This window comes from Nanorana parkeri, unplaced genomic scaffold, assembly GCF_000935625.1.
Source record: "Nanorana parkeri isolate BGI_ZX_2015 unplaced genomic scaffold, ASM93562v1 scaffold93, whole genome shotgun sequence".
NCBI classification, from domain to species: domain Eukaryota; kingdom Metazoa; phylum Chordata; class Amphibia; order Anura; family Dicroglossidae; genus Nanorana; species Nanorana parkeri.
Window position 1 is genome coordinate 265,362 of NW_017306361.1, and position 25,929 is coordinate 291,290.

Below are 25,929 nucleotides of genomic sequence, written 5' to 3' on the forward strand. Positions count from 1 at the left end.
TTAGAGAGGACCATTATAATTCTGAACAAAACAAGTTGGCTATAGAGGTTAGCAATAGCAGAGCAAATTACTAACGCTAGTTAGTGCCATCAAGCAGACAGTAATGTGAAAACTGCCTATTATATACCATAGAAAGAAAGTCGTTGCAACTTTGTTACACAGAAAAGGTACAACATGTTTTACTGGAATGGTTTTGGGGTGCTTATAATTACACCCTGCATTCAAGTAGATCTGATGGAGAGGTCTGAGGATGCATGAAATCAGACAAGGGCCTAGAGCAGCAAGCTCTGCTCACTTTTAAACCGTTTAAACTGTTTTATGGCCAGGAATGGATGACCACAGAATTCCGATTTAGGAAGACACCGTACAGGCAATGGTCAGGGATTGCTTGCCTTGAAGCCTATGCTCCCTGCCCTCAGCTGTAACTGCCACACAAAATCTGTTTCCTCAATTTTTTTATTTGCCATTTTTTCTGCATATTCTAATAAAAGAGGACCTTCCGTAGTAGTAAATTCAGAAGTCGGTGTGAATACATACCTTTCATTGCACAATATACTGCAATGTTAAAAGCAGTTCCTTTTATCAGTAAAAAGCTTTTTTGAGCTCCACAATGTCATCAGTTTGCAGTGTCTATCTGACAGCAACAGGTGTACCAATGTCAGAATACCCCAACAGTGACTGCAAGTTGATGTATACAAGTCGTGTATACAAGTCTTTTGAAAATGTGTGCATTAAAAATCTGTACCTCTTCTTTTGTACAGATGTTTTTTGTTGTGCAGAGTAAATAGATCTTATACGTTGGCACCAAAAATGCTTACTTAACCCCAACCCTGTGCAGATAGTAAAAAAAATCATGAATGCAGTTATATAAATAAACAAACAGTCATTAAACATATAGAATACATACCTGAATTTGTGTAGATGTCAGCATCCAGTGTACTTAGATCAGGAGAAGGTGGGGTAGTATTTGGGGCCATTCGGATGTCCTGCATATACAAGCTAGCAAGGAATATGCTGAAAGGAGGATAGAGCAAAAAAATTAGCTTAACAGTCTATTACGGCTTCTTCATTGTCCATTCAGAGGCTGGGGGTGAGGAGGTGACCTAGGGGTGTTGCTCAATTGCGGCAGGTCACCAGAGTGGATGTACTATGTGGCACATCTGTGTAAATTTCAGGACTGGATTGGAAGAAGTACAAATCTAAATCTGTATATCGGCTGGAAAATAATCTGAATCAGCCCCAATGCATGCCATTTATGTAAAATATAAAATAGTGAGCTATTAAAACAGTTTGGAATATTTTAAAATTAAATGCGTCAGACAATGTACTACAATTCATTTTTTTTCTTTTGATTTGCTATTGACCATATACAGTTCTTCGTGCATATTGAGGTAATGTGTAATGTTTTTGCACGTCAGTGGCTCACCAAATATTTAACAAGCAGATGTATTGAGAGCGCTACTACTGTTTAAAATTCACTCACGTTTTTAGATGTCACTCTGTCTCAGAAAGAAATCCACTGTAATCGCTATGCACAACGTAGTATTTGGCCAGGATAGAGGGTGAGATGACAGTGGGGTGAGTAGGTGAATGCCTAGGTGGACCAAGTGTGACAATACAGTCGGGTATTGGGAGCTGTGCGGACCAGGCTGAGCCGCAACAGCAATGTGGGATGTACGCTGAATAGATGTCAGCGGATCGGGTTAATCTGGAAGCCGCAAGCTGGTGCTGAAATGCCGCGGTAATGTGGAATCAAGTGATGTTCAGCGTCGTCTCTATAGGTAGTGTTCTGTGTGTTCGGTAGCTACGCGCTTCGTAGCCACTGCCTCTTTGTCAAGCCTGGATACGAGGTGGGAGAGAAAATGCGAGAAAGGTTCACTTCTTTTAGATTTGACAGCTGGGAGGAGTCAATTGCCGTCTTACTGCTGTGATAGGTGGAACAATGGGAGGAGTTTGGGACAAGCTCACTGTCATTTCTCTCCGCCGTGGACACTTAGGCTGGATGGATTCGATCAGCGGGAAGATTGAAAATGCTATTGTATGCATACCCTTGGTTATGCTAAGCAGCGATTTGTGTTGGCAGATGGCAGTAGACATAATATCGATTTATATTGACAAATCAATAGCCCCAGAGGGGCGCAAGAGATGTACAGTGGGCTTACATGCCACAAGGAAAGACCTGTGTATTTAATTTCTCTCTCTAGGTACACAATAAAAAATAAAAATGGTGACTGGGGGCTATATAAAGATATTATCCGCTTAAAATACATAAAGCTATTATTTTTTATTTAAAAAGTGTGGTTTTTAAAAACAATGAATGTTTTTAGTTATCACCAAATATTTAGAGACAGATGTAATGACAGCCCCTGAAGGATTCACTTTCAATACATGCTGGCAAGGGCAGCCTCCATATTTCTATCCTACACAGCTCCACAGCCAGTAAGCACTCCCACCAGAACTGCCCTGCTTGCCATCTCCTTTAATTAAAAGCACAGGCCTTTTTAACCCAATGTCATGCGAAATCCACCACTCAAGGTACACCTGGGAGTGCAAGCTTCAGCCATGTGGGTGCAATATCCATAGGTGGGTCCCACACACCAACCGTGTATTTATCGGTTTATTCAAGCATCGAGGCTGAACTCCATAATATCTCCAATCAAATAGCCTTACAAACAGCTTGTTCTTCTCCATGGAACTTTTATATACATTAAGAGGCCAAACTCTGTATCTTATCATATAATAACTTTACAGATTGTTCATATGTACCACAGCATTTATTCTTCTACTTTAGTCATGTTGTAACATTGGGGCTGACTCCTGAAAATGATTCTCTGTATAAATGTACTCCGAGTGAGTTTATAGTAAGAAATCTAAATAACTATTTCATAAACTATAAAAAATACTGGGGGGAATTTATCAAAACTGCCCATGGCAACCAATCAGCTTCTCTCTTCAGTTAAGATTTGAAAATGAAAGACAGAAACTGATTCAGATTTTGTCTGCTCCAGTTTTGATAAATTCCCTTCACTGTGTTTTAAACTGGTGTTGGCCTTTTAGAGAGTAGTGTCTCTAGAAAGAACAATTGTCAGTAGCCATTATTTGGGAACAATGGCATATCTTGCCTGCCACTTATCTGTGATCAGAGTACTTGCTTGGTGACAAAAAAAGAGAGAGGTGTACGACTTGATAAGGTTTCTGAACATGAAAAATTAATTATGTTCAATCTGTATAAAACATAACGGTTTGCCCAGTGGGACTGTACACTGTCAGATTTATTTAATAGCATAATAGCTAGAACAATAATTATGTGCAAAGAGCTTCAACTTAAAACTCATAGCAAATCGATTTTCATTTCAGGTTATTGTAAGATGAGTTCTAAGTGGCTGCTGCAGGTCAGTGTTTCTCATACATGGAAAAGTATTTGCTATGGGAAAAAGTCAAAGTTTATAGAGTGCCTCCTTGTGTGGTAACTAAATTAACACTGGTGTGGTTCATCCTATCTCAAGTGCTCCCTAACATCGGTACGGTTATACGCAGTCTCCACTTATGGGTAGCCGATTTCCAAACAACCCATGCTTCTTTAAGTTTCAGTCCAAGTTTGGGTCCCCCCACTCACCATCGTTTGTTCTAGTTAATCTTTCTGCAGTCTTTATAATAAAAAAGGGAGTTTGGGGAACTGTTTTCTACCTGGTCTAAAACCGCTTTTGACCTAGAGGGACGCTTTTTGGATGCCATGGACATTCACAAGTTTCCAGGCAGAAAGAACAGTAAAAGTGCAGACAGGGCACTGGACAAAGCTCTAGGGACAAAATTGAAGTGAAATAGTTTGATACATAAGTGTAATCATAGCACATTACATTGTGTTGTGTGTATTCTGTGTAAATGTCATGTTTTCACTTTTGAATTTCCCGCCGGCTCCGCCCCCAGAAAACAAAACTAAAAAACTCAGATGCCGGCATCGGCCGGCCGCATACAGCAGAGGACACTGCGGGCTTGCAGGGACAAGGTAAGTGACACTTTTCTGTGCAATCCTGTGCTCGGGGTTACCGCTCTTGGATTTACAATAAGAAGCAAACACTTGTCTTAACCCATGAGAAGTACATCTTGGGGAACATGTTGTAGCTGTAGGTTGTTGCACATTGCCTTACTAACCAGCTCTGTATTTGTCTTGCATTAAGGCCACTATCAATGATTTTCTGGTATACTTGAACTAGACTGGCAACACAGCTTTCTGATAAACTGCTGCTTAGCCCATAAGCATTTGTTTAATGGGTGACCATCAATCATTTCTGATTATTCTGTATATGTACAGTAATATACCTAAAATAACTCACTCAAACGCAGGTCAGGATAAAAAGGTCTTGTTTGAGGTAAAAACACTATACAAATACATAGATAGGTGCAACAAGATAACTTACACACGGTTAAGCTTCTTTCATTCATTGATCGATGAGCTTTGCATGGCTTTTGGTGTATTACACTGTTTTTTTAAATAGGTAAAATATTGAACTTGTCAGTTCATGTAACAGTTCATATCCTCACCGTCTCTTCCAGGAGTTATGCTTTCATGGAGACAGTAGGAAATGTGCTTTGTTCATATATAACATCTGTTCAGCAGCACTTGAAAATTGCACTACTGTTGACAGCAAAAAAAAAAAAGCATAATAAAATAAACAAAGCATGTGTCTAGAAATACACCGTGCAGAATAAACCGTACTGGGTAACACTAATTGGAGGGATTGGAGTGTAAGGCCTGCAGCACAGCAACAACTTTCAATCAGGCTACTACGTGACAGGAACCCTCCTACTTTCCAACATCTGATCGGAATCTCTGCTACAAATAAAAGTGAGAATGACTTGTAACTAGGGTTGCACCGTTTTTGCGGTATCGAGTACCAATACTTTCTTTTTCGGTACTCGCCGATACCGAGTACCGGTGCCGCGTGCCCAGATTATAAGGAAGTCGGGTGACTGATCATGACCCGTCGCCCAGCTTCCTGATTGGTTAGGAAGTCAGGCTGCTTACCAACAAGTAAAGCTAGCTTCCTAGCCAATCAGGAAGCTGGATTCACTTGTGCCTAGGCAGCCTGGCTTCCTAACCAACAAGTACTTGCCCAATTACTCGGTATAGGTACCGATGCTAGTATCGGTGCATTCCTACTTGTAACATGGGTCGCTAGGACACAAGATCAAATCTGAATGATCCCAGCAGGTCACATTCACTTACATGTGTTTCAAAGGCCTTGAGCAGTTGTATGGGAGCTATACAACTATAGTGTGATAGAAGGGTGAAAGTGCGGTATAGGCCTAAGGCTTGTAAACAATATCGAACAAGTACAATATTTACACATTGTGTGTTTGGAAAGGGATCATGGAATGATTCTCAGCATGCAAGTTTCAAGAAGGTGAAATTCTTATTCTTAAAATGCCACAGCTGATGTATGATGCTGCCGTTTCCAGCAGAAAGGAAAAGCCTTGAAAGATTGCATTGATTCCTGTGCCTGAAATGTGTCAGAAGCGAACTCCCCATACAGCTCAGATTCTTGAGAGCACTGGTGGCAGCACGCCAAGATGAATCCTCACACAGTGCCACATGCTTCCTAATGCAGGTCAGACAGCCGTGTGTACTGGAGTGGCAGAAGGGGACGATCCCCGGTCCGATGAGGAGGAAATTGATCTGGTTGTAGCTTCACGCTGGAGTTCTTCCACCCTCTTCTGAAGCTCTGCCCTTATGGCCAAGAGGTCCTTAAGGTTCTGATGAATTGGCATCTATACACAAGAATATGCAAAGTGTGTCAGATTTATATAGTAATTTTTATGTGCATCAAACCAAAGTCAATGTTTACTCTTTACTCTTAATTCAAATATAACCAGAGTAGTGCCCGACACAGAGGTTAAAAAGCATGCATTAACATAAGATATAACTATGTGTTTTAGAAAGCCCTGTGTCTGCACACTGCTACCAGGAACAGAAGGAGAACTAAACTAGCAGGACTTGGTACAGCTTGAAAAAAAAAATGTTTTTTATGTGCAAACTTGCCTTATTTACCGGCATAAATAGTGTCCTACAATGTATTAAAAGTGCATTTATAATGTAAAGCCTGGGTTCTCAACTGGTGGGTTGTCACCGAAAAGTGGGTCGCTACCCCATGTTCAGTGGGTCACCACATGTCTTCCACTTTTCTAGGTGAGACACTCCTCAGCCTCCCCCTAGCGCAGCACCATCAGTTCTTGCGCCGAACAGCCATTCAAAATATGCTGCCCGGCCCCGCGGGTCAGCTTGAGGTGGGGTAGGCTGGAAGTATGGCCCTAAGGGAGTTTCATCCATATGTGCATTGCTTGCAGCTCCCACATGTGCCCTGGAGAGGTGCCTGGACTTGACTGGTGTCACATTCTGGCTCCCGGCATCTCTACAAGGTGTGCAAGGGAGCTGTACAAACAATGCACATATGGATGGAGCTCTGTCACAGCACAGCAGCTATTGAAGTGTAGATCGCACTTCAATAGCTTATTGCTGGGCTTCAGGAGCCCAGCACTGACAGCTATGGGACCGGAAGTGATGCAATACGCATCGCTCCCAGTCCCATAGAACAGGGGAGGAGATTTGTGAACGTACGTTCGCCGCTCTACTCCCCAGCTTCCTGCCGACACCCGAGATGCTGGTCCTGAGCCCGCAGGAGTGGCAGCGAAGCCCAGGAAACATGGCGGGGGGTCGGGCGGGGGGCAGCCACATTACTGGATCATAGAAGCGCTCTGGCAGCAGCTGTAAAGCCAGCCACTGGCTCTACAAATATGAACAGAGTCCCAGAGGCGAGTCTATTTAACCCCTTAAGGACCAATGACAGGATTATCCCATTATGGGTCGTGCAGTGGTTAAGAAGGTGGCAAAGTTCTTACAGACTGCTTCTACTAGAAGTATGAGTGGGGTATAGGCATTTCTTTGCGTGGGTGTTTTGCAAATGTACACACCTTTGCTAGTACTACCCTACCCCTTACCAGAGCTTGAAACCTCATAAGGACATCCCCATAGAGAATCACAAGATGTGTCCTCGACAGCCAGGTCACTGATGTGTTGCTTGGAAGTCACAGAAAGAGGAAGAAAATAGGTGCCCCTTCTTTTCAAATTCCCTTACAAGGTTTCTTAGAGGAATCCTACATTTCCTTTACAGGAACACATTACATTTTTTCATGATTTGCAGGTTCCTATGGGTGATCTGTGTATAAGAATGGCTGTGAGAGGGCATACTAATCTGATTGTCACTGCAGGTCAGGCACACTGCAGTACCCAGCAGCCTCAAGAGAGAAGCAGTGCATGCTGGGAAGTCCAAAAGCCATTTAAGCCCTGTTCACATAACACTAGAAGAAGAGGAAACAGAAGATACATATTCACATCTGTGAATTAAAAGCCATTTTTAACATGAGATATTTATCTGAATAAAATGTATAAGCTTAAGGGAAGAATCTTTGTTTTCTTTTCATTGCCTGTGGTCAAATCACACAATAATCTCTCTTTATGTATGGTTAAAATCTGTATGTGGTAAAATGCAGAGAAGCAGGATTTGTCCATTTATCAGACACCTAGCAGAAAATGTCTTTACACAAACACCAATCAGTCTTAAAAGGGTGGTATGTATCTGAATGGCGATAAAACGGCTTCATGTGTTGAATGTGCAGGCTGGGGGCAGGGAAGATGCTTTACAAGGTTCCTTACACAAAGGCTACTCCTATTTACAAAGTGTTTGTCTGGCTGTATAATGTATTGAACATTATTCACTCAAGGACGCACATTACCTTGAAAACTGTTAAGTGATGAATCTATTTGTTCTTGCTGAATGAGTCTGTTTTTTTTAAATCTCCACTTGCAAAAGGTAGTCTTGATAGTAAAGCCAATGTGCTTTAATGCCGCTGTGTGATTTCAGCCACATCACGCTGCCATTTATTCTCATTTATCTGCTAAACCACATTTCCTTCAAGACTCAAAATGATTCCTTTTTTACTGTGGTTCAGCTATATATTTTTTTTGCTTCTCTCTATAACAAGAACAACACTATCTGACTGGGCTTAAAAAAGAAAGCCCTGCCAATTAAATGCACTTGCAGTGAAAGGTACTATTTAGCCATTAGAAATGCAGTGCTGCAGTGTTTTTCAATGGCGACAATTAGCATTCCCCAGCGGTAAACTACAGCCGTTCCACATCAAGTCTGGGTGACATATATGAACTTTTTAATAACTTGAATCTAAACAAAAGAAATTAACTGTCAAGTGGTGCATAGCCATAATGATACAGCTGTCGCACAGAGTCTCTGTGGTGTCATGACAGGCAGACTGACAAATACTTTACAACTTCTGAATTGGAGTTCTAAACCCTGGATGAGAAACTGTTTGCAATTAACACTAATTTCTAGTTACTATGGAATACCAAACTGTCAAGATTCATTCATTCTGGTGCATATGAGAAGCCACTTTTTCAGGAGTCTTTTATGATGACACCCTGGTAATCTAGGGCCGGCTATGCACTATTCGTTTTGTGGTCGAGGAAGTCAAACATTTGTTCTCATTCAGCCTAGGCTTGATTGCCCATCCGCACTAAACAGTGTGGATGGGAGAATCCCCCCTTCCCATTCCTCCCAGCTCAAGGGTATGGGTGTTGTCAGGAAGAATGAAATGCAAAGATTATTGGCCATAAAGCAGCAGATTCACAGGTTGAAAAATGATACATTGACTAACTGCAAGGGGGAAAAAAAATTAACTTTAGATTCCTAAACCTTCAGTAGATTAAAACCCTATAAACCTCCATATGCTACAACAGGAAAACAAAACAAAAAAAGGATTTTCTGCATTTAGAAAATGCATTCGGCCGCCCTTTGAAGCAAACCCACTGAGTTAACTAGTAGCAGCTCCAGGGAAGACTATTCAATAGTTTCACGGCTCTTACAGTTAGAGAACACTTTCTGTATGTATAGGTTAAACTTCTTTTCCCAGCAGACTGTAAACCTCTATCTTTGAGGTACACAAACCAAAAATGTCACTACCTTTAAACTTGTTTGACCCGATAGAAGACAAGTAATAAATAACACAATAACAGGTACACAAGGATTCCCTGATCACTGGATAACACTGCAGCTGGTTATAATTATATGACAAAATGAACACATTTATCACTGCAGCCAAAGAGTTCACTCAAAGTGTACCTAAAACCAAAACCCAAAGTGCTAAGATGTGGTGACTGCATTCGTTTTTTTCAAGTTTTTTCCCTCTATTTTCACCTGGTGATCCTACCAGCAACACACTTCCTGTTCTATGGTGACAACACTTACTCACCATACCGTATGTATGGAGTAACAGCGTCGTGATCCAAGAACAGGACTACAAACAGCGTTATGAATTGGCAGAGAGAACAGAAAGGTTTACTGGCAGAATTACCAGGTATTTTTTGCACTTAAAAAGATATAATGAAAAATGTTCAATAGTATATCAAACAGAATAAAAAGGAAAGAAAAGTTCATTGTTAAGGTTTACATTTTCTTTAAGTGAAAACAAATCAATAGATCATGAATTTTGGTAGGCTGCTATAGGTACTATAGCTTGTCACTATTAGCCTTCACTGATTGAATAGTTGACTAGTCTACTCACTAGTCAAACTCAAAGGGTTTTATTTATCACAAATGCCAGTGAAATGAACTCTCAGACAGTAAACGTTGGATTGAAACAACCATATTTAAAACTTGCATTACCCAAATGCCAGTTTCTAATGCAGGCTCGTAATTAAATGGCCCAAAATAGACTATGAAATGGGACAGTTCTTTCCTTAAACACTATAGACCACTTGGATGCTTCTAGCAATCACAAAAGCGATGCCGTCAGGAGAGATCTTCTGGAATAGAAAATACTGTCTCACTAATGCTCTCTGCTAGCTGAGAAGGAGACAAGTCAGCAGTGTGGATCACATAGTAGGTACAGTGTAGAGGATAAAATGGTCAAAAGAAAAAAAAACATGTTCTGAAGGTCTGACTATTCAAAAATGAATAAGAACCCTCATGTTTGGGCAGTGTTAAGGGCAGAAGTAACTTCCATGTTTGCGCTATAATTGGAAAACTTACTCACACTGAACTCCTAATACTTGGTTCACATGTATTTGGTTGTTTTCCCAAACACCTTCATCATTCCCAGTCAACCTCAGATAACATCCATTCAGCTGGTTTGCACCTGCTCATTTTCTTTACAATGCAGTTTTCTAGACCAGTTCTACTATAAAGCTGACAAAGGCAATATTTTAGACCTTCTAGAGCTGATATTCTACTAGGTTTTACTTCTAAAACCAATCAGATGAGAGATGTCCATTAAATTCACACAAAAACTACCAGGCATCAGGTCACATTCTCAGAGAATCCTGCAGGCAAGAGCACATATATTACTATTGACAATGAAGCGCTCTGAAGCGTTATTAAGCTGCTGTAATATTTTAAGCATACTAGTTTCTGCCCTCATCTGTAGTATCACTAATGGCCAACTTTATTTGAGACAAAGACCAAAAAGGATGAGAAACAGAATAAAGCTGTACATACCTGAGGTCTGGTCCGAGGGTTCCACCTTATGTAATAATTCACCCAGAGTTCCAAGTGGCTAAAGCTGGCGACTGGATACAGCACATGGTGCTCATAATTCACATAAAAAGGATTGGTAAATTCATCCATGTGGCTATTAATATAGGACCATAAAGCTATAGTCTTTGTTTGCACTTCCTAGAAGAGGAGATACTTATTGGTAGTTTAAACAATGACTCCAGTACACAGACATTTGCATCCCTTGGTTCCTGAACCAAAGGAAACCAGAGATGGAATACTGAGGGTTAAAAAAAAACAAAAAAAAACACTATACAATATATATATACTTAATATATAGACTGGACACAAAGGCAAGTTTCATATGCAGGAGAGTCTGTAATGGTCAAAGTCAGAATCAATAACTGAATTTTTACCTACCATGTAATGTCCCTCTACAGAGTTTCAGGAGCCCAGTAAGAATACATTGATTTGCAAAACTGGTAAGAAGCACATAAAGGGTGACAATGATGATTCTTGTTTACTTTAATGTGTCTTCTCATCGGGTTTATTTAAGAGCCCCAAACACATTATGCACCTCAATGGGAGGAATTTAGAACCCAGTAAGGATTACACATCGTGAAATTCCATATTTTAGGTTAAATTGCACTCCACTATTCTAGCTTTCAGTGGGCATTGTGAAAGGTGCGCAGGAGGTATGGATCCTCAGGAACCATAAAAAGCTCACTCTTAAGCCCCTTTCACACTTGTAGGTTACTGAAGCAGTAAAATACACATGAAACTACACCCACAATGCATGGGGAGATAGGTATCACGCAAATGTGTACAGGTGCACAGCTGCAAAAACGGGGTTGCGCATTCGTACAATTGCATGTGTTTAAGCTGATATGCATAGTCTTAGTACAGGAATGCTTAAACAGTCTATGGCTTTCATGAATAGTGTATCCACCAAACAAATGCAATGTATTAAATCAAATGTTGAAAATGTGGCATATATTACAGGTTACCTATAGAACTTTTTTTGGTGAAGTTTTTCCCCTACTGTTAATGTTAAAAATTCTGGCAAATGTTTCTGTACAGAACTCCCCCTGAAAATGTGCTTCCTGCATGTGTGATTGGCTTACTGTTTGACAGAAGCTGAGCACTATATCACGTTAGCCATCATCAAAAGTAGAAATTCAGATATAGGGTGACACCATTTATTGGCTAACTAAATGGATTGTAGTGCAATCTTTTAAAGCATGCTGGCCTCTTCTTCATTCACTATCAGGATTGATTGATCTGAAGAAGAGGCCAGACTGCACTCCAACCTAATTTAGTTGGCCAATAAATGGTATCACTCAAAACCCAAACTATCACAAGCTGAAAAAATTCAACAGAATGAATCTGTATAGTCATCAGTTAGCACAGACATATTACCATAGAGAAGGACAGGGGCTGTGTACTTATCACACGCAGCACCTGTTCCTGGGAGCTACCCGATACAGCCGCGCACACAGCACGGAGCTGCACGTGCCGGCCTTTTCTCCTGTGAATGAGGGCTTGATCTCCAACTAGTGAGATAACCATTTAACTGGAGAATCTTCTACAATTCTCCCATTGCTTCACATTGTTTCCCCGAAAATAAGACCTACCCCGAAAATAAGACCTAGTACTATTTTGGGGAATTGCTAAAATACAAGACCTACACCGAAAAAATAAGACCTAGTTGGGACCATTCCCAGGGCCGGTGGTGGCATAAGGGGGAACTTGAAGAGCCGCGGGAGGGACTGGAGAGGATTAGCGGTGCCAATGAAGCCAGCGCTAGAGGAAGCGAGGCGGCACCGGAGGGAGCAGAGCCGTGTAAGCCAATGCCTCCTCTATAGCGCCAGCTCCTGTCACAGGCGGAGTGATACCAAATGCACTCTGCCTGTGAGGTACCGATAGTGAAAGCGCGCTACGCTCATTCTGGCCAGCGATTGGTTAGCAAATTGCTCTTGGAAAGGTACGGCACCCCTGATCACCATATTTTTGTACATGAATAAATGTGGATTGTTGTACATTAAAAAAAATAAGACCTACCTCGAAAATAAGACCTAGTGTGTTTTTATGAGCCCCAAAAAATATAAGACAGTGTCTTATTTTCGGGGAAACACGGTAGTTACTGACCAACCTATGCTGATCGGTAGCTGGCACACAATCGGAGCCTGTACAATGTCAAATGGACTATTAAATGCACAAAAAGTGTATTGGACCAAATGGTGCAACACACACTAGTGTTCAGCAACACATCCATTCTATACTGACCCAAGTCCCTTTCCCTATTAGCCCACTACCGACAGAAGCAATATTACTGAATGATAGGAGGTGGAAGGAAACCACAGCTGCCAACTATATTCTGATGGAAATTCAATTCAGGTAAGGCAGCAATTCTACCTACTCAGCCAAACAGCAATTAATACTTTGATTGTAAAATAATGCAACGCAGACAAAGGACACAATAGACATACCAATTAACACTGCAACATATTTTCTCTAATGTGAAAAGGTTTTGTGTATAAAAGGTGAAATGATAAATGAAGCCAATTCATCTTAAACCCTAGAAAGGAATACACAGCAATTGCCGGCAACCGCAATATGAGAATTTCATTTTGGTGCAGCTAAAGGCAGGTCTGTCTTTAACATCCGATATTCTGGAGACATTATGAACAGAGAAGGTGGGAAGAATATTAATGAATCTGCATCAATGCTGAGAATCTGAAGTAAATACTTGAGCTCCATCTTGTGGCAAACACAATGATTTACATAGTAGATTTCATTAATCGAGGCAGATGTGATTCAGATGAAGGCCACATGAGCCCAAAACCAGTGAGACTTTCCAGATGAGTCACTATGCCAGCTGTGAAAATAACCATGCAGACGTATGGACCACTAGCTACGAGTCACATAACTTCTAGTGTAATAAGGGTTATTGACAAAAAACATGGCCAATTGCATCCTTCAAGGTTTAGCACATAACAAAAAAGTCAACATACTGGAACAAAGGTTACATAGTTAGGCTGAAAACAGGACACATGCCTATCAACACGTAGAAATAAAAACCTACATCCACAGAATCCTAAAACACACAATTGTTCTAGAGGAAGGCAAAAAAAAACTATAAAACATGGTCCAATTATCTCCAACAGGGCAAAAAATGTCTTCCTAATACCCTAAGGCAATTCAATATTCCATGCATCAACAATCTACAGTGTTATTACTTATAAATATTAATAGCCAGTTATATTTTGTGCATTTAGCAATGACAATTTTACAGAGTTGGCTAGAGCTAGTTTCTGTGGAAGTCTATTGCAGACTTTTACAGCTCCTAATGTAAAGAAACCTTTACCTATGCAGAGGTTCAACCTCTTTGCCTGTTTGAATGATCATTATTTGATACTAGGAAGGCTTACTGCTTAAACTCTATTTAAATAGAACACATTGTGCATTTCAGTCATTTCATAGTAAAAATACACAGCGCTAAATTAAATAGATTAGACAAAGTGCAATCATGCCGCAATGCAATAGCAAGGCAGTCCACTGAAAAAGTGTAAAAAGTATTCTATGTTTGTGATAATGGTGATGCCTGTATTCATCCACCGATGATTTCCATGCTCTATCAGCCCAGAAGTGGATGGGTCCTGGTTTTGCGAACATGATGTTCTCCCCATATTGTATGAGTACAAGGTTCAGGAGGAAATTGCAGGCACTAAGGCTCAACACAATAGTGTCATTTGTTTTATATTTGGGCTTCTGGACAGACGTTTACATTTATTCATTGAGTAAGGTGTTTTTTTTTTGGCATACTTATGAACATTCTTGATAGGTAACAAGTAGGGTAACAAGTAGGGATGCACCCATACCGGTTTTTTGGTATAGAGTACCGATATTTCTTTTTCGGTACGCGCCGATACCGAAAGTCCCATTAGGGAAGCCGGGCGGCGTGTAATGATTTGCCACCTGGCTTCCTGATTAGCTGGTAAGCCAGGCTGCATGTAAAGACTCGCCACCCGGCTTCCCGATTAGCAGGGTAGCCGTCTCCTTGCTCCCCTCGTTACAGGTGACGAGGAAGCATGGAGCCGGCTTTCGGTCCAATCAGGAAGGCGGGCGCCGTGTAATGAAGCATTGACCAGCTTCCTGATTGGTCGAGAAGCTAGCCAATCGGGAAGCCAGGCAATGCGTCATTACACGGTGCCCGGCTTCCTGATTGGCCGTAAAGCCGGCTCCATGCTCCACAAGTGACGGAGCATGGACCTGGATTCCTGGTCAATCAGGAAGATGGGTAGCGTGTTATGACTCGCTACTCGGCTTCTTGAGTATTTGCCCAAATACTCGGCATCGGCACCGATACCAATACTAGTATCGGTATCAGTGCACCCCTAGTAACAAGCATGGATCCACTTTTGCAGGCACCATATTCACATTTGAATGTGTCACTTTAAGGCAGTAAATGGGAATGGCCTAGGGACATTATAACTATAAAGTTGGCCCTCCTTACCATCTTGTCTTAAATTGTATTGTAACTGTAATGTCTTCCTTATATTGTAAAGAGCTGCACAAACTGTTGGCGCTCTATAAATCCTGTATAATAATAATAATCAAGCAATCTAATTGCTCTATAACGTCCCTCTAATGTCTGTATATGGAAAAGAATACATACCTCTTTCACTTTTTGTTGCTCACTGTTATGCAAGAATGTTCCAAACAAGCAGCTGTAGAGATGGTCAAGAATGGTGATGAGGAAAAGTTCATTAAATTCAAATGCTGCAGGAAACTGGAAGAAAAAAAAAAAGGTTTTCAACAATTTAAAGTGCACCTGCAGTGGGGCAAAAAGACAGAGTATAAACCAACTGGCAGAAACTAGATACCATAAGGTCTTGTATAACCCCACATTTGCAGCTGCGTGTTCTGTAAAACGTGTTTGTGTGCTGCGATTGCTGCCCGTCTCCATTGAGTTCAATTGGGGTCTAAACGCGCAAGCATGTGTTTTTGTACACGCTTGGTACATGTCACGTAAAAAGCTGACTGGGTTCTATCCAAAACGAAAACGTTTTAGTTGAAGAAAAACTTTAGCTGTTGAAAGTAAGAGACTAATCCCCATAACATAAAGCAAAACTCTTACTCTCAAAAAGTACTCCAGAAGCTAGAATGCACTTAAAATGTAAGTAAACTTTCTAACAAACTGTGAAAAAATTTACTTAACCCCAGCATCCCATTACTTCCCCCAGCCCGCGCTGCACTCATGTCTGAAGTCCCCACTGGCCGGTGTAATGGTCTACACAACACACAGTGGACATCCCAGCCTCACCGTATGGAATCCTCATATTGCCTGCAAATAGTGAGCCTTCATTGGTCAGCATGGTTACATGAAATCAGGTTGCAAATACTGTTTACATACTTAATTTTTTCACTGCCCTGAATTACAGAATGAAACAGTCATAAAGGTGCACTTATGTTCTGAGTGATTTCAATAAAGTACCATAGGCACTTTCTCTGCAGTTCATGAGTCTACAATGTAACATCTTAAACTGCCCAATCAATTTCTGTGACATCCCTTGGGCAGTTTAACCCATTGCTGCAAACAATGGAAACCACGAAAATCCTTCTTTACTCTACCTATGATCATCATACTAGGCCACCCTGTTGCCTTTGTGCTGTAGGAAAGTATTAACCAGCTGACCTGACTAGTGCCAAGACTGAACCACAGCAGGGTAGCAACAATGAACCTTGGTACATTTTTTTGGTACATAAGTATGCCAAAAAAAAAGTCAGCATCCAAACTTGGTCCAATCTTTGAGCCTTTAGTACAGCATAACAGACAAAAAGGACACTGACTCTAGACACATTTTACCCAATCCTGGCCTTACTTTTCAGCCATTTGCCTTTGTTCTTTATTGAACAAGTAGTTACTCTCCCCTGCAACCCTTATAGCTTGGAATCAATTTTGGAATCTATTAACCCAGGCCCTGCCTCTCTAGGGTCAGTTGTAGATATCTAGGTATAAGTATGTAGGTATAAAAAAGTTTAAAAAAAAAATTGCATACAAAACACTTACCTGATTAGTCATTTGCCATACGCAGTCAATAAACTGAAGGAAGATTGGGGATCTGTCAGCATCTGCATGATTGTCATTCCCATGGCCGACTCTCTGGAAAAAATCAAGATTATTACGACATGCCAACTGACATTCTAAAATGCTACAAAGAACGCTTAACACATTTGCTACAAAACTTTCTGAACACTTTCAAACACAATATCATTTAGTAGCAAGTCTCAAAATTCAGAAAATTCACGGGAAGCAAGAGGAAATCTCCCCAACAGGCAAACAGATGGCAATAAAATCTAACAAAGCCGCTAACACTTGCCCCTTCAATCCATACATTTTGGCTGGAGGAAGTTGATCATTCAGCCACCCTCACTATTTACTTCTTATATATGCAAACAGATCACATTACCATAGCAGACAACACAAAGCAGCTACCTACTTACCATAGCGAATCTATGGCCAAAGCTTATCCACTCTTTTTCAATTAGAACCTCAAATCCTTTGATAGTTCTGTAATAGCTGTCCAGCATTAGCATAGCCAGAGATGTTAGCTGTGCCGTCCGATCCCAGCCGTCACTGCAATGTACGACCACAGAGGTCTTACTTGATTCAACTTTATCAGCAATCCTCACTGCGCCAGCCAGGAGCATCTGGAAACAAACAAGTCTATTATTTTAGATGATATTCCAGTGGAGTACAGCAAAAACAGGCTTCAAAATCTGCCCATCAACATATTTACATGGAAGCTAAACTCTATTTACAGCAAGAAGTACACAGTTACTACTGTAATGTATACTAGAAAGAGATTTTTGTCAAAATATTTACATGTCCGTATATTTTCAGTTTAGGGTTTCAATCTAACGAGTCTTGGGATAAGTACAGCTTCCCATAAGCACGGGATACAGTAACAGTCCGGCCAAGAGCAAACGCCCCTGAATACTTGCAGGCAATGTCAGCGATCACATATCTAAGATTAACCGAAAGGACAAATTAGAAAACCTTGTCCAATTACTATTATTTTTCCTGAGACAAAGCAGTGCCAGAGCTCTTTGCACGCACCCTTCTCAATTAATAAACTAATTTCAGGGGCTTGCTATTTTCCCTTTGCTGGTAGCCACTGTGAGACCGGAAACTGGTTATAAGACACCTCTGTAGACTGCAAACAAGCAAGTGACAGATATGAAAAGACTTCGGCAAATTTAAAAACATTAAGGGTGTTATAGTGATAAATATGAGACAGACCGAAGAATGGGAACGGTAAATCTCTACGAATTAAAAACTACATTTTAGCAACTTTGATGGTCATTGCTATGAAAATCTTTTCTTTATCCAAGCAGGTATACCATGTTTTTATCTGCATCCCCCACATTTGTCAGCTTGATCTTAGAGTCAGAAACTGTTTCTAACCTATAATACTTTCTCCATGTAGAAAATGTTGATGCCATATATCAGCATTACATGATTTGTGTCTGGCTCCAAGCAAATGCCAGAATTGGATATGCTCCCAACAGCCTGCTTACCCCCTATACCTGAAACACGAGACTATAAAAAGTGCTGTATATGAATCACCCTGAAAAAATGAAATGTAGATTATGTCTTGTTGCTTGCATTGTAACATCTCATTGTAACCAGAGGAGAGGCTCCTGTCAGAACGATGATCTCAATTTTTAAACATTGATTTAAAAATTGCAGGCATTTACAAATCATTCAGTTTAGAGATATCTTAGTTTCTGGAGCTCATCATGTCAACCAACCTACTTCCTACCTATGGGTCTGGGTCTGCCACACGACCCATAAGTAGGCTGATAAAAATGTTCTGTATTCCTGGGGCTTAACATGTAAGCCTACTTATGCATCTGGCTTCAGCCCATGACCTAGAAGTAGGAAGGCTGACATGATGAGCTTCCAGATACGGAAAATTATGGTAAGTATCGATAACTTTCCGTGAGTCGTAGGCAGTCACATAAGTAGAAAGGCCAACATAATGAGTTTCCAAAAAAAACTATAGTAAGTACTGATAACAATTTCACATACATTTTAATTTAAAAAATGTTTGCCATTTAATGGTTTGCAAAATGTTTATGAATCGCCGGTCTACACAACCCAATGGGCTGTATTAGGCTAATAAAGTTTACTCAAAGAGTACAATATATAAAAAAACAAACTCTTACTAAATACTTACCACCAGCAGCTTTCATAAAACCAGGCAACAGTGCCGTAGACAACCAAATACACCCAGATTCCTAAACTGTGGAATCTACAAGTCTATAGTAACCAACAAAACAAGAACCACTTTGAAAAAGCTAGTCGATTATAAAGTAACTAACTTGACAGATATTATGTTACATCTGCAATGATTTCTATTAGGAAACAGAAATAAGAGGCAAAGTGTGACCAAGTATAAATAGAACAAATTCTTCTTGCAAGCATAACAAATGAAGGTGGTTCTATTTTTGATGGTTACCATAGACTGGTAGATAATGTGGTATAGGAATGCTAAGTGCATGTGGTTTACTGTAGCAATGTTGCCTGGTATTAATTAAGATAGTGGGAGTATTAATTTAGTAAGAGTTTATGTTTGATATACTTTATTCTTTGAATAAAGTTGATTAGTTTAATACATCCCATTGGGTTTTGTGCAACCAGTTCTTTCTATGCCTTTGCTTCTCTCTGAGTCAATGAGCAGTTAAATGTTAAGGAGGAGACCAGTAAAATGCTGCAGGCAGATCTTACCCGTATGTATTCAAGCCAATGTGTCCCATCCACATTCGTTAGCCAGCGTGACTCATCAATGGCTGGATAAACGATCTCCTTCAGCTTACGCAGGGATTCTCTCATGACATGGATGTTGTGGATTTCCAGGAAAACGAGCTCTGCGTTGGGGTAAGCGGTCTCACTTTCATACCCTCCACCCTTTGCCTGCAGTACACAAAAGCACAGAACTTATAACTGCAGAGCAGACGTTCAGAAATCTCTGAGCCAAATAAGATAAAGAATCATAAATTCAACAGGCTGTTCTTTACATGTCACCCTGGCTCACTTCAAGTGCAAAACCAAAATTCCACTAAAAGCTAAATATTTCCCTTTTGTGTTCAGACAATTTCACTGTTCGGGTAGTACTGTCTGCATTCCACATTCCTTGTAGGCGCAGAGTATATACTACAAGGGTAATTATTATTCCTAGCTTGGAAAACAACCTCATCCACCCAAAATCATTTTACAACTTACTACTTAGATTAACAGATCAGAGCCCATAAAGCTTATTTCTGCAAGAACCAAAACTGCTTAGGCATATACAATACGGATGTTAAGACAAGTTGCGGTCATTATCCCAGGAACTTTATGGTACAATCACCAGAGCTAACTTACATTTCTACAAAAGGAGCAGTGGCTCGGTTTGTGGGTACCAAACTGTAAAATAGATTAATTGCTATACACACACACTACAATACTAGTCACCAATCAGCACTATACACCAGGGGATAACTTCGTTGCTTAGATTAAATTCATCATAATAATCTGGCATTTGAGCAAATAATAAATCATATATAAAAAAGATTAGTAAGCATTTCAGCTAAAGTCCAAGTAATTATGTAAGCCACTATATGTTCCTTAGAATGAGAGAACTGCTAAAATCCAGTGCCCGATACTCTCTGGCTGTACAGCTCCAGTCCCCATTCCATCATATCAGTCCTATTCTCTGGCTCATTCAGCAAAATGTGAATCCGGTTGCCCACTATATAGGTTTACTGAGAGCATAGGCTATTCGCATTATATTTGCAGCATTAGCCTTGCACTCACTTACAGTATTTCAGCTTTGAACATGATAAAAATAACTAGCTGACACATGTACAGGGAGTAATTAATTATCCTTAATGCATTATCCCTCCAGATGCTGATTCGCTAGGCTTAAAAATCCAGTTGCACAATGACCACACTGCTGCATATGTGTGCACATGTTTCCTTGTTACCCACATGATCCAGGTACTGAAAAACTACACTGGGAAAGTGCAGTCATAGGTATACATATACAGCCATAATTTATCCCTTACACAATTTTTGAAGCCAAGAGTGCAGCAGCCACTTTATTATAGCAAAGGTAAAATTCAGAACGTACCTTGTTGGTGTCAGCAACACTGTTCTGTCTGGCATCAAAGATAATAAGTTTGTGTGATTGGGCATTGGCATCCATTATAGTCTGTAAATACTTTTCATCTTCTTTACATCGCTTATCATTGGGCCCAACTAAAGGCTGGCTACAGCGAGTTATTGTAGCCTGACTTTCTGGGTGGATCCAGGACAACACCTGCAAGCAAATGTACCATTAAAACTGCTACGGTAAGCCAAGTACACCAAGAATGACCCTTTCTAAAATTAAATCCTTTGCAGGTAGTGATGTGATTCCCCCCCGACCTCTTCTGCACTGTGTGTAAGGAAGCTTTTGTGACAGGCAGCGGTACTGCTACACAACTTGACTCGCATACATCAAAGTTATTCTGGCCACACATTAGTAGATTTTTGTTGTTGTTGTTCATTCTGTAGGCTGAACAAAAAAAATATATCAGACTCCTCTATCTATCTTAAACAGCAAGGGTGGATGATTCTCCTGCTGTGCTTTCGTCCACTGCTGTCATACATGAACAGTGACTGCAGCTGATTGGATATGGTCACTCTTGGGCTGAAAAATTTCGGCTGTCTCCTTACACTATCAATTCTGTTAAGCCAGCACGGCCACCCACTGTTTCAGTCAATTCCCATCATTCGACTGAAATTCTAACAGTGTATGGCCAACCTTAGGAAGGGTGGATGCCTTGTCCTAGTTACCTCACACATAGCAAATGCTTGAGTGCATCCTTGTCTAATGTATCCCAACATCTCCAGACAGCTCACTTTAGGATAGGGAAAGGCCTGCAGTAAAGGCTGCCAGTCGTCAACTTACCGGAATACGTCCTTTAGCTCTAAAAGCTGCCACTCTGGCCAAGTCGTCATCTGCTACACTTGTAGGTACAACGAAGACGGCTGGATATGTGTCACATAGTTCATAGTTACTGTTTATCTTGGTGATCTTCCAGCTCTCATTGGGCAAACCCTGTGGAAGAGATAAGAGAAATGAACGATTATTCTCTATCGACTACAAAATGTAATGGTCATAAAATATATAAAACTGAAGAATGACTTCAACTTAGTACCTCAGAAATAAATGGAAAGAAAAAAAGTCAGATTTTGATTCACGGTTTGCTTGACTTAGAATATATGACTTGTAATGTGTCATATTCTTCCAAATGTAAATGATTTACATGCATATGCATTACAACCTAGAACTTAAAAGAAGAATTCCAGGAACGTAAAAAGTTAAGCTTTGCAGAGGGATACCCCCGCACTGCAAAGGTTAACTGCTTGTTTTGGACTTGGGGCTCAAATTTTAAAAATATTCACCCGATTCTCAATCACACCCAGCTGTTAGATCGGTCCCCGCAGCTTCTTCTCCTACAGGCTCCTGTTGCCTAAGCCCCGCTGACATCATCACGTCTAATGCAGTCCATTCACCTGCATTACACATGAGGACGCCACAGCCAGTGGGGGTAACCCTACTGCAAGGCTTAACGTTTTACATTCCTGGAGTTTTTCTTTAACACTCTTATACAGTAGATGTGCAAAATAAAGCAAATAATGGTCATCCTCTACCCCCAAACCATACATTCTCTTTAAATAGAGTACCTAAACCCCCAAGTCCAACCCATGAGCCATTGATGCTCAATATACAGCCCTCTGTGCTCCAGACCTCAATTCCAGTCTGAAGAACAGTGGGCTGCACACAGAGTGCCAGCAGCTCCAGCGAGCTTTCACAGTTGCTAAATCAAATCGGCTTGAACTTCTACTACCAATTGCTCCATAGGAGGGCTCTGTAGCAGTGTAGCAAAGCTAAATACTTTTGCATAGTAATAAAAAGGGAAGTGCTATATTGTCATTGGTACTTTATCCAAATCAGCACAAGCAGAGCTAATTCAGCTCCATACTGCCTCTCCCTGCAGCAAAAGATAACTGCAATACTGATCCATTGCTGTTGATGACAGCAAGCAACAGATCACGGCTATAAGTAAATCTCTTGTTGCAAGGGTGCATGAGGGGACTGGATGTGGTCTCCCCTGACCTGATTTATATCTTACATTACAACAAAAAAGGCAGTTAAAGTTTATAAACTATATAAGTAATAAAGAAAAAAAATGATCTCCTCTCCCCAATGAATCCCAGATCCCAACAAATATGTTGGATGCTCTGGATGACATTTGCTTTTACTGCACGAGTGTCAAACTTTTGTCAAATGTAGAATTTTTAACAATCGCAAATTTGTAAATATGTTGCCTTTGTGCACATTTTTGCACACACCCAAAATGAGCTAAATGTTACACTAACAATTTGAACAAACAGAATAATTTTTCCTTGGCGCATCACAATGTAACATTGCAAAGGGGAAAAATCTCTCCCAAATTCAAACTTCTCCTTTGTCACACAACCAATCAGGCAAGAAGCTGGGGAAGATAAAGGTAAAATATGATTACTATCTTATTAATAGCATCCTAATGATTGATGATAGAACAGGTACAAAACTAAGTCATTACGCAGCACTTCAGGCCCCCTGTATTTAGTAAATTGCCAACCACTGACTAATGATTAATAAATAGTATTTTTGATTTTGCACATCCCTGAAAGAGAAAATACTTATTTTCAATTAAAAAAATCCACAATTTATTTTTAGTCTCCAAAATATACAAAAATATAACATATTGTGATAATACTGTGGAAACGTAATAGATAAATGAATCTGGGCACAAAAATGTAAGTGCTTTGCAAAACAGTTAAAAACAAATGTACCCAAAATTTTACATAAGCAACACATTTAATACCCATCACTTTACAGTTGACCTAATATGATGGCTTCAAAATTACTCCTATATCGCTAACATATTTTGGGATACCTAATAGGCATTCATGTATGAATGCATGTACAGGTGTACTGCATTTACATGAATGCTGTAGGTGTGCATATGTATATCTATATATATTAATATATTACACAACATACAGTGCTGTGCAAAAACTTTTAGGCAGATGTGAAAAAAATGCTGTGAAGTAAGAACGCTTTCAGAAAAAAAAAAAAAAATTGGCTCTAGGTTTGGGGTCGTTGTCCTGCTGCAGAATACATTTGGGGCCAATCACAAGCCTCCCTGATGGTATGGCATTATTGATAAGTATCTGCTTCTATTTCTCAGCATTTCTGCAGCAGGACAACGACCCCAAACATACAGCCAATGTCATTTAGAACTATCTTCAGCGTAAAGAAGAACAAGGAGCCCTAGAAGTTATGATTTGGCCACCACAGTTTTGGATTTCTCTCCGGTTCATTGATAAAAAATAAACTATTATCACATTAATTTCTGAAAGTGCTTACTTTACAACATTTCTTCACACCTGCCTAAAACGTCTGCACAGTAAAACACACACACTAGCTCAGGGCTACTGTGGTCCTGGCCTCATGCAAGGGAAAGAAGAGATGGGACCAGGGAAAATGGGGCACTACATTTGTACAGCCACCATATAGAATACTCTCCTGAGTCACTTTTACTGTAAGGAGAAACATCAGGTTATATAAAAAGAAAAAAAACACGCTCATGGCTTCTTCTTTTAACTGATTATCAATATGCACCAGACACATCCCTGGTTGTGAAATGGTAACAAAAAGGCAAAAAGCATAAAAACAACAACAACAACATTCATAATAATAATAAATGTAATGATACTTTACATGTAGAACAAGATAAAAAGTTATAAAGGAGAATCAATGGGTTAATATAGCTGGAAAATATAAAATATACATTTGAAAATATAAAATAAAAGTTGTGATCTGGCAAAATAGATAACACTGTACCTGTCTCTTGTATTCTGTTGTTGGATCATAAACTTTCCAGCCATTCACAGAGAATTTTTCTTTGTAACTGAATGCAAATAAAGGCTGAAAGAAACAAGTAACAAGAGGATAAACATTCTAAATGAATGGATTGCACACATGGTGTTAGGTGAATGTAAGGGTTTGAACTCAGAAGCCTCGGAACTCTGACCCTGCACCTGCTGTGGTCTGAGCTGTTAGCAGTGCTCAGATGTAAGCTAAATGATATACTTCTCTATATGAAGGAGATACAACTGAACTGTTGCTCCTTATGGGAAGAACCAAAAATAGAGCATTTAGCATCTAGCTCTGAGCAAAGGGTCAGTAAGCACATTTCACCTCCATCTGTGAATACTTCTCCAAATTTAGAAGTTTCCAGACATTGGCAGGAATAATCATTTGATTTAAAAGGAGAATTATGTAAAGAGTGAAATACACTTATCCTCCTAATTAGAGCCGACGTGTGACATTGCAGCGGTCTCATGTCGGCTCTATTGATCAAGAACTGAGCGATCATAAACCGATGATAGCTCAGTTCCCGATCTTCCTGCAAAGAACAGTGACCGTCAGTCACTGGTCCCCACAATGATTTTCCGCTCCCCTCTCCGTTCCTCTGGCGCTGAATGGAGGGGACAGGCAGGCACAGCTGGCTCTGGCTCTAAAGAGGCAGAGCCAGCTGTCAAACAATATTGTAAGGATCTTTCCCGGCCACAGCTCGGCTCTGTCCTGTCAGCATATGGCGGGCAATAGTTTTGGGTCACAGGAGTAAGTAAATGTCCTCCTGTGACCCTAAAGAGAACTATGGCAAAAAAGGTTGGGCTATAGTTTTCTTTTAAGATCCTCGTAAGGATGAACCCTTTTGAACAAAACAGAAGTCTACTCTGCTAGTTGCAATACAAATTACAGTTGAGTGTTCATGGGTGGATTTCGAGCAATGGCTGCAAATCATATACAAGGAGATAGCTTTTCAGGAGCTGGAGAAAAGGTTTAGACATTTAAACTTAAAAGGACAAGTTCACCTTTAAAATGACAACCGCAGGCCCTAAACTATTCTAATGTGAACCACCCCCACCCAGGTACTTACTTTCCCCGTCCCACCATAGTGGTCTACCTCATTATTTATATTGCAACTAACAAAATCTAGTGTGGTGCTGCCTGTGGCTGCCCAGTAATGTCGCAAACACTTGAACGGTACATTCCTGTACCGCTGGTGCAAAACCATATGCAACACCAAGTCTATGGGAAGTTACTGGCAGGTAGCACCATACTAAATTTTGCCACTTGAGATATAAAAAAAAGGAAGGCCACCACTATCGGAGGAGGAAAGTGAGCACTTGAGTCAATGGGTTTCAGTCTAG

The 25,929-nt window shown here is 40.4% G+C and overlaps 1 protein-coding gene and 1 long non-coding RNA gene across 12 annotated transcripts in view; one reads left to right on the plus strand and one right to left on the minus strand.

The window, feature by feature from the left end:
- The first annotated feature begins 745 nt into the window (after positions 1-745).
- Positions 746-21,637, plus strand: LOC108783905. Its single transcript, XR_001941038.1, has 3 exons — positions 746-755; positions 8,301-8,305; positions 21,554-21,637. It is a non-coding gene; the product is annotated as an uncharacterized LOC108783905 (long non-coding RNA).
- Positions 5,219-25,929, minus strand: part of MTMR1 (myotubularin related protein 1) — a 59,249-nt gene continuing 38,538 nt past the window's right edge. For all 11 annotated transcript variants that reach the window (XM_018552611.1, XM_018552608.1, XM_018552607.1 and 8 more), the window contains 9 exons: positions 24,554-24,637; positions 21,566-21,715; positions 20,744-20,932; positions 19,360-19,545; positions 17,070-17,276; positions 16,636-16,728; positions 15,241-15,354; positions 10,566-10,742; positions 5,219-5,769 (listed from right to left, as the gene is read on the minus strand). In XM_018552611.1, coding sequence (XP_018408113.1) covers positions 5,611-5,769; positions 10,566-10,742; positions 15,241-15,354; positions 16,636-16,728; positions 17,070-17,276; positions 19,360-19,545; positions 20,744-20,932; positions 21,566-21,715; positions 24,554-24,637 — 1,359 coding nt within the window. In that variant the 3' untranslated portion in view covers positions 5,219-5,610. The remainder of the gene's footprint in view (positions 5,770-10,565; positions 10,743-15,240; positions 15,355-16,635; positions 16,729-17,069; positions 17,277-19,359; positions 19,546-20,743; positions 20,933-21,565; positions 21,716-24,553; positions 24,638-25,929) is intronic.